Source organism: Aotus nancymaae, unplaced genomic scaffold (genome assembly GCF_030222135.1).
Source record: "Aotus nancymaae isolate 86718 unplaced genomic scaffold, 86718_ANA_hifiasm-v0.15.2.pri h1tg000014l, whole genome shotgun sequence".
NCBI classification, from domain to species: Eukaryota; Metazoa; Chordata; class Mammalia; order Primates; family Aotidae; genus Aotus; species Aotus nancymaae.
In genome coordinates this window covers 1,605,763-1,614,384 of record NW_026988425.1, presented here as the reverse complement: position 1 = coordinate 1,614,384, position 8,622 = coordinate 1,605,763, and the positions used below count along the sequence as shown (strand labels likewise).

The 8,622-nt window shown below is 64.3% G+C and overlaps 1 protein-coding gene across 1 annotated transcript; it reads left to right on the top strand.

Moving 5' to 3' along the window:
• Window positions 1-1,642: 1,642 nt before the first annotated feature.
• On the top strand, window positions 1,643-5,879 carry IRX4 (iroquois homeobox 4). Its single transcript, XM_012475224.2, has 5 exons — window positions 1,643-1,687; window positions 2,215-2,466; window positions 3,367-3,476; window positions 4,314-4,642; window positions 5,059-5,879. Exons 1-5 carry the CDS (start codon window positions 1,643-1,645, stop codon window positions 5,877-5,879), a joined length of 1,557 nt encoding a protein of 518 aa, XP_012330647.1.
• The last annotated feature ends 2,743 nt before the right edge of the window (window positions 5,880-8,622 follow it).

The window sequence follows — 8,622 nt, the reverse complement described above, 5'->3', positions numbered from 1 at the left end:
TCTCTGAGCAAGTCTGCACAACGCTGCCCGGCGCAGCTTCCTTCCCAACCTACCACAGGAGGCCGGCCCAGGGGACGAGAGCAACCGGGCCGAGCCCCGGTCCCCGGAGGGCGGTGGCGCAGAAGGCGGGGAGCGCGCTCGGGATGGCCCCGGCGCCCTCTGGCCGCCTGCTCACTGGCCTCCGCTTTGAACTTGGGCAAGGTCCCAGGGAGGGTAGTGGCTGGGGAAGTCCTGGGGTGGGCGCTCGGCCCCCTTCCCCGATTGCTGCGTGCGCCCCGGGCAGAAAGCTGGGCAAAACCGACAGGGGAGGGCGCCTCCGCCAGGCACCCGACGCCCCCTCCCCCGCAGCCAGCAATGCGGGGCGCCCGGAAGGGCGAGCGTAGCGGGAGGGGCCGGGGCCTGTGTTGAGGAACCTGCTCTTCCAAGTGCGCGGGACCGTCCGGCAGTCCCCGGCTTAGCCGCGAGGGGCAGGGGTAGGCGGGCGGAGCGCGGCAGGCGGAACGGGGATGGGGGAGGAAAGTCGGGGAAGTGAGGCGGGGGCGGTGTGCTCAGCGGGAACTTAAACCGCTGGTGTGGAGAAGAAGCGGCGTTCTCCGGTGACACTCGGCTGCCCAGAGGGGCACAGCCGGCGGGCGCGCGCCTGGGGCTGCCCTACAGCCCTTGGGCCTCCAGTCTCAGGGTGTCGGGCTCCAAGGAAGGCCCAAAGCCCCACACACCTGCGCGCATAAGGACAAGCACTCGCGGGCTCTCTGGCGGCCGCAGAGGGTTCTTTCTGAAAGTCCTTTCCGGCGTAGGGTGGGCACCGGCGGGAGGCGTCGCAGACTCCGGGTCGAACAATAGTGGCGAGACGCGTGCGGGGCGCTTGCCGGCCCCTTCCTACCTCTGGGAGCAGAGCGCTCAAGAGCGAGGCTGTGTCGGCCGCCTGCGCTGCGCCGGGCTAATTTTAACTGTTGATTACCACTTCAGCGAAGACTCACTCGCGTGTCCCTTCATAGGTCTCATTTGTAATTGAGACGAATGATTACAGAGGGGCGGGAAGGAGCAGCTGCTCATTAATTAATCTCTAATTAAAAGTGCCTCTCGTTCTCCGGTGACTAAGGAGAAACGCCGCTCGCTGGGCGATATTGATTCGGACGGAATTCATTTGCTAACGCCCCGAGGAATGGCCAGCCCCTCGGCCCACAGCGCGGCCGGGACTGTCCTCGCCCCGCCTGGCCCGAGCCGCCTGCGGAGGGACCCGCGAGTGTGCCGCCGGGCCGGGCTGCGCGGGGTGGGGCTGACGTCAGCGCCTCCGCCGCTTAAAGCCGCGCACATCTGACTTGACGGGTTCGCACGACTCGTTTTTTTTTTTCTTTTTCTTTTTTGCAAAATATGTATTTCTGTCGCCGCTGCGAGGCCGGTCGGTCCAAGAGCCCCCTCGAACCTCGGGAATGCTAAGTTAAAAGAATCGCTGCGGCCACTGCGGCTCACTTTGTCACCCGGTTAGAAAAGTTTGCGGAGCGCAGGGGTGAACTAACCGGCTCTCCTGCTTCTCCCTCCCAGCGCCTAGAAGCCCGCAGCCCCGGAGCAGCGGCTGCGCGACGCCGGCCCCAGCGCGCAGGACCCTGCTGGCCCCGCCCGTCCGCCCTGGGTCGTGCCCGCCATGTCCTACCCGCAGTTTGGATACCCCTACTCTTCGGCTCCCCAGGTAAGCGGAGCCCCCCGAGACCCTAGCAGGTGCCGTAGATGGGGCGGGGGCAGGGCGGGCGGGTCGGACCTACGGCCGCCTGTGGCTTCCCAGATAGTAGGGCGTGGGTCACGCACCCCTCACGCCCAACCCGTGGGCGCCAAGCCCCTGGGGGAATCCCGAGGCGCTGAGAAAATCCGACGGGCGGGGCCTGGTTTCCTGATGTTTGACTCACAAGGCTCAGGCTGTGCCCCAGGTGAGTCCAAGGACCCGAAGGAGCTCTTGGGGAAGGCGGCTTGGCGCGCAAATGGCGTCAGAGGCCTTGGAAACCCTCCAGGGGAGGGTGTTGGTGCCCGGCTGGGCCCCACGTGGCGAGGGAGGCCAGGCGCTTGTAAGCTCGCGGAAAGGGGAGAGCGGCCTGGCGTGGACTGCGGGAGGCCCCTGGGGACTCGGGGCACGCCCTCTTGTGCGGCGCACGGGATTGGCAAGGACCAGGGCCCCAGCCTCCCGCCCGGGTTCCCGCCCTTCCTCGCGGCCTCTCTCTGCAGTTCTTGATGGCCACCAACTCTCTGAGCACGTGCTGCGAGTCTGGCAGCCGCACGCTGGCGGAATCCGGGCCCGCCGCCTCGGCCCAGGCGCCCGTTTACTGCCCGGTCTATGAGAGCCGGCTGCTGGCCACCGCGCGTCACGAGCTCAACTCGGCCGCGGCGCTGGGCGTCTACGGGGGTCCCTACGGCGGATCGCAGGGCTATGGCAACTACGTGACCTACGGCTCGGAGGCGTCCGCCTTCTACTCGCTGGTAAGGAGGGCATCTCTAGCCCCTGCCCTGCCCCGTCCCTCGATTTGCCAAGCCCACTTTTCCCCCAGAAGGCTCACCATCCTCCGGGTCCCGGACTGTCGAAGGGGAGGTGCTCACCTTGGCTCCCTTCAACTTTGCGCCTCCCAGCCGGGTCCCTCGGAACCCCACCCCCATCCCCTGTGTCAGGGTGACCCGGCAGATGGCCGCCGTGTTTCTTGGTTTTGGTACCCAACTAAATCCTCATCAGCTTGCAGATTGAGTCTGCCTGTGCTCCCCGCTTCTTCCCTCCTGCTGGACTTTCCTCTCATTCCCCGACTTCACTCCTCTCTCCCGGCCTCTCTTCGTGTCCTCCTCGCCCCTCTCTGACTCAACCCTCCTATCTCCCTCTTCCTCCCTCTCCCCTGCTTCCGAGCCCCGTTCCTCCCCCTCCTGGTTCCTCCCCCCTTCTGGCTCCTCCCCCAACTCTTGCTCCTCCCCATTTCTCTCCTCCCTTCTCCCCTTCTGGCCTCCATCCCCTCTCTCAGCGTCCCTCCCCTTTCTCCACCCCTCTCTCCTCCCCCCTCGAGTACATCACCAGAGGGCCCCAGCCCTTCCAATCCCCAGTCCTTCTCCCAGGTGCCCCCTAATGCCGGCCCCCAGTTCTTTCTCACTTCCTTCCACCTTCCTCCTCCTCCACATCCCCGCTCCCCTCCCCCGACACTGCTTCCCCAACTCAGAACAACCTCACTTCCCGTCTGGAAGACCAGGTTCTAAAGCGGGCGGGGAATCAGCCCTTCGCTGCCGGGTGCAGGGCTGCCCAGGAATCCGGGCGAAGCCTTTGGAGCAGGGGGCTCCTAGGAGAGAGGCTGGAGTGGGGTCGCCTCCCCGGAAGCTGCGACCCCAGACTCCTGGCTCCTACAGAACAGCTTTGACTCCAAGGACGGGACGGGATCTGCGCATGCGGGCCTGGCACCAGCCGCTGCCGCCTACTACCCGTACGAGCCGGCTCTGGGCCAGTACCCCTATGACAGGTGAGGACCCGCCCCTCCTAACCAGCGCCGGCCCTTCACCATCACCTTTCTGGAAGGCCGGAGGCCAGAAGAGGGACGCTTCTAGGTCAGGCTGACCTGACTCTGGTCTATCGGGTCCAGCCTCCTGGCGACCCTGCTCCTGCACAGCCACGGGTTAAAATGCTCCCCAGTCTCCCCCGCCCCCCCCCACGTTGGACCCCAGAAGTCCTCGATGCCTGGCAGACAGCTTTCAGGGAAGTGGAATCTGGAAGGCCAGTTCACGAGCAGCCTCTGTGCACTCTGGCCACCTCCCTCCGAGTGTCCACTCTGCCCCTACAGTGGGAACGGGGGAGCCCCTGGTGGCCCTGCTGGCCCACTTTTGCACAGCACGACCCAGCTTCCTCGGTGCAACCATTACAGATTTAGCCAAAGAAAGTCCACTTAGGCCCCCCTGGGCACTTTCTCCTCATGGAAAATAATGACTCTTCTGGGCCACAGGTATTAACCTATCAGGGTGTGGGCTCGCATGTCTAATACCTTTTTACGGTTTGGGGATCAAAGGGGTAGGCTGCCATCCCCATAAAATAATTGGCCTGGACCTCTCTGGCTTGGGAAGGAGCTCAGGCTCCCTGTAAGTTTAGTCAAATGTTTACCCATGGGCCACAGAAGACAAGTGCCAGCGGGCAGCAGCACCTGGTTGGGACTTAGGTCCTACCGGGCCTTATGACCATGACCACAGCCTCACGACGGGACAGCAAACCCCGTCCTTGCATGCCCCTGGCCGACCCCCGCCCCGTCGCCCACGATGCCTTGCGCCCAAAGGGCCCGGCCAGCGCCCATTGCAGAGCCTGTCTCCAGGTACGGCACCATGGACAGCGGCACGCGGCGCAAGAACGCCACGCGCGAGACCACCAGCACGCTCAAGGCCTGGCTGCAGGAGCACCGCAAGAACCCCTACCCCACCAAGGGCGAGAAGATCATGCTGGCCATCATCACCAAGATGACCCTCACGCAGGTCTCCACCTGGTTCGCCAACGCGCGCCGGCGCCTCAAGAAGGAGAACAAGATGACGTGGCCGCCGAGGAACAAGTGTGCAGATGAGAAGCGGCCCTACGCGGAGGGCGAGGAGGAGGAGGGGGCCGAGGAGGAGGCGCGGGAGGAGCCCCTCAAGAGCTCCAAGAACGCAGGTGGGTTGGGGGGTTGTCGCTGGGAGCTAAGGCTCTGGGGTGCAAGTTGGAGCCTTCCTTTGCCTTCTCTGCGGTTCTAGGGCGTCCTGGGGGGTCCCAAACGCTGAGCCGCGTGCCTAGGCAGTCACTGTGCAAACCGGTTCTGCCTCAGGCTATGAATGTGGGGACTGTGGTGGTCACCCCTGAGCATTTAAAGAAACTCAAATAACGTTTAAAAATATTAGACACCCCGTCTCCCATTGGAGGCCTCCTGTGTTGCCACTTTGTGACCTGGTGGCCTCTGGAGGAAATGAGAGACCCGAAGAAAGGCCCCGAGTGCTTTTCCTGGCGTCAGGACCAAGATGGTGGGCGGGGACAGGGGATCTGATTCACTCTCCACCCCTCTCCCTCCACTGGCCACGCGTTCTCTCCCGCAGAGCCCGTGGGCAAAGAGGAGAAGGAGCTGGAGCTTAGTGACTTGGAAGACTTCGACCCGCTGGAAGCGGAGCCTCCGGGGTGCGAGCTGAAGCCGCCCTTCCAGTCCCTGGACGGCGGCCTGGAGCGTGTCCCCGCCGCGCCTGAGGGCCCGGGCAAGGAGGCCTCTGGCGCTCTCCGGATGCCTCTGGCCGCGGGTGGCGGAGCTGCTCTGGACGAGGACCTGGAGAGGGCCCGCAGCTGTCTTCGCAGCTCGGCGGCCGGGCCGGAGCCACTGCCGAACACAGAGGGCAGCCCTCAGGCCTGCGAGACCAAGTTGGGGTTTGTGCCGGCGGGGGCGGGGGCGGCGGCGGGCCTCGAGGCCAAGCCGCGCATCTGGTCCCTGGCGCACACCGCCACAGCCGCTGCCGCCAGCGCCCTGAGCCAGACTGAGTTTCCGTCGTGCATGCTCAAGCGCCAAGGCCCCGCGGCCCCTGCGGCGGCGTCCTCCGCGCCCGCCACGTCCCCGTCTGTGGCCCCTGTCCCCTCTGGTGCCCTGGACAGGCACCAGGACTCCCCGGTAACCAGCCTCAGAAACTGGGTGGACGGGGTCTTCCACGACCCTATCCTCAGGCACAGCACTTTGAACCAGGCCTGGGCCACCGCCAAGGGCGCCCTCCTGGACCCCGGGCCTCTGGGACGCTCGCTGGGGGCAGGCGCGAACGTGCTGACGGCACCCCTGGCCCGCGCCTTTCCGCCTGCCGCGCCCCAGGACGCCCATGCTGCGGGCGCCGCCCGGGAGCTGCTCACCCTGCCCAAGGCCGGCGGTAAACCCTTCGCCTGAAGCGGGCGGGCCTGAGCCCAGGAGGGAACCCGCGCTCAGGCGGACGGTGCCAACTTTTTTTCCTGAGTTTCCAGAGGAAGACTCTTCTGAACTCGGACCCCTGGGAACATGGACAAGCCCGGCGCTGCCACGCAGGGGCCTCCACCACCTGGGCCTGAGCCCCAGGCCATTCCCAAACCCGAGACGCGGAAGGAGAGGCTCTGGGGCAGAAGAGGCCACCCTGAGCATAGAGTTTACGTAAAAAGTTTACATGAGAAGGCGGTTCCGTTCTGAAGCGCGGTCAGCTGTCCTCCGGCTGAGGCACGCGGTGTTGGTTGTGAAGCCTCCTGGCCTGCCGGTCCTCCGATTCATCCTCAGCACATAACGCTCACCAACAGCACTTGCACTGACCTGACTCTTGCACACTCTTGACTCCATAGTATTATGTTTTTTAAAATGTACGTTCACACGCTTCAGAGGCTGATATAACAAAACCAATAAAACCGAGTGATGGTGTTTGTATTGCAAAATGAACACACTTAAAACCAGGTGATTTGAGAATTCCCCAGGGAAACCGGGGCTTATCCGGGTGGGATGGAGTGGGGAGCAGGAACTGACCCAGACTTCACTCCCAAAAAGCCGCTGGCTCGACCCAAGACTTTAAGCCACTTTTAAAAGAATCATCACTGTGGAGTTTGAGGCTTCCGTTGAACTCCCCAATAGAAGTGGGCGTGAGACCCAAAACTCAAACTTGCATCACCAAACTCCAGAAGTTTGAAAAACAGGGATTTCTTCGATTAGATTTTAAACTTCTAAATTCCCAGAGCCTTATCCTGGGGTGAAGGGTGGGCGTAGGGGGCCTTCTTTGCTTTTCTCTGTTAGCAGCCTCCGCCCATCCAGGGCGGGAGCCAGGGCAGTTTCGACGCCTCCGCCACCTGGGCCGCCCCAACCTCACCGCTCCCTCCCGAGACCCGCCACTTTGGAATCATTTCTGCTCGGAAAGCCGGGGAGCCGCGGCTCCGCGAGGGGAAACGCTTAGAGCTTCGTAGGCCTCAAACCCGAGGCGGGACTGGGAGGAGGGGCCTCGGGGCAGAGCGGGAAGGGCTCTCGAAAGGGAACCGCTAAGCAACCGGGGCCCGGGGTCGGGCCGGACGGTGGCTGCGCTCAGAAACCCGGCTCCCCTCCCCATCTCCGCGGCGGCGCCAGGTCCGCATCCCCCGCGGGCGTCTGGCGGGCTGAGTCCTCTCCTCCCGCCCCCGAGGCCTCCGCCTGAAACCCTGCCGGGCTCATCAAAGGCCGAAGTGTCCCAAGGACCCGGAGGGCGGTCGGGGGTGCGGCGAGGAGGCGGCGGCAGACTCTGGCCTAGGACCGGACAGCCGCGAGACTCCAGACGGGGACGCGGGATCTTGCGGGAGGCGGGCGGGCGGCCTTCGAGGGACTCTCCAGGCCGGGCTTTCCTCTAAGAGCCTGGGCGGCCCGGACTGCGTCGTCGTGGGGTCCTAACCCCGGGAAAGGCCCCGGGCGGACCGGAGCGCTGGGGAGAGTTCTTGTCTCCAAGGGAGAGGAACCGGGACCCCGGGGGCGCCAGGGTTCCCCGCATGGTGGGGCCCTCCTGAACCCTGGCGGCGGGGCCTGGACCTGGCCCTGAGGCAGAACCTGGGCCGCCAGACCCCGAGCGGCCCGGGCCGCCGCCGAGCCCCAGGCCCGCCTGGGCAGCCGCGCGTAATTGGATTGTATCTGGCCGCGCGCTGTCACCGCATTGACTTTCGCGCTCAAGATGATATTATCGAGGTTCGGAAGCTCGCGGCTGATGTGCCTGTCAAAAGGCTGCGGCGGGAGCCCCCGGCCTGGCGAGCGAGCATCAGCCAAGATAATTTGAAGTGAAATTTTCATTTTGACAGTAAACCCCTCAATTTCTAAAGGCTCCGCGCTCCGAGAGCTCACTGGCAGGGGGAGGCTTTGCAGAAAGCCCACGTCTTAGACTGAAAAGGGCAAAAGAACTCGAATTAGTTGTAATAGATAAAAGGGCAAAAATAAAGAGTCAAGGGTACTTGACAGTAATAGCGAAAGTGGAGTCTCGAGGGAGAGCGTTGAGGCCCGAGGCTGGGGCGCCAGGAATTTTAATGTGGCCGAGGGCGGCTGCCCAGGCGCCCCCAGCCCAGCCCTAGACAAAGCCAGGCATTTTCTGCAAAATCAAGGTTTCGCCTTGCGTCTCAGATAGGCGGGATAGGGGCTGCGGAGGCTGAAAACCGAGGCTTGGACCCCGGCCTTACACTCCCGGCTGCGGGCAGCCCAGCGGGCCTCTGCAGCCCCCGGGCACGCATGGGTGGCGCAGGTTGGCGGGTCAGGCTTGGTCTGGGCGCTGGGCCCCTCTCCTGGGGAGGACCCAGGGCTCCTGCCACCACCCAAGCTCGCTGCCCGCGGGACCCCAGCCCCTCTCCATGGCCCCGGCCATTGGAATTCCATCTCGTAGGAGCCCCCGGATCTGGGTGAAACTGACACAACTGGCTTATTTGAATAAGCTGCGAGATTGTGTGAAAGACGCAGGTGGGGAGGCGGGTTCAGCCCCTTTCCAAGGGGACGCGCTGGAGCGGGGCGCTTCCCCCACACCTTTCCCTTGGGGCTCAGTCCAGCAGATTTGCCTTAGGCACCCCCAGACACCCTCTGGCTGATCCTGTGGGGTAGGGAGGTGTCAGCTAGGAGGACAGTCCCAAAGTTGGGGGCGGTGGCGTCTGCAAAAAGGTGACACGTAGGGGGAGAATTT

Coding starts and splice junctions, on each gene's coding strand:
- IRX4 (XM_012475224.2), top strand. CDS start 1,643: ATGTCCTACCCGCAGTTTGGATACCCCTACTCTTCGGCTCCCCAG. Junction 2,467..3,366: donor CGTCCGCCTTCTACTCGCTG/GTAAGGAGGGCA, acceptor TGGCTCCTACAG/AACAGCTTTGACTCCAAGGA. Junction 3,477..4,313: donor GGCCAGTACCCCTATGACAG/GTGAGGACCCGC, acceptor GCCTGTCTCCAG/GTACGGCACCATGGACAGCG.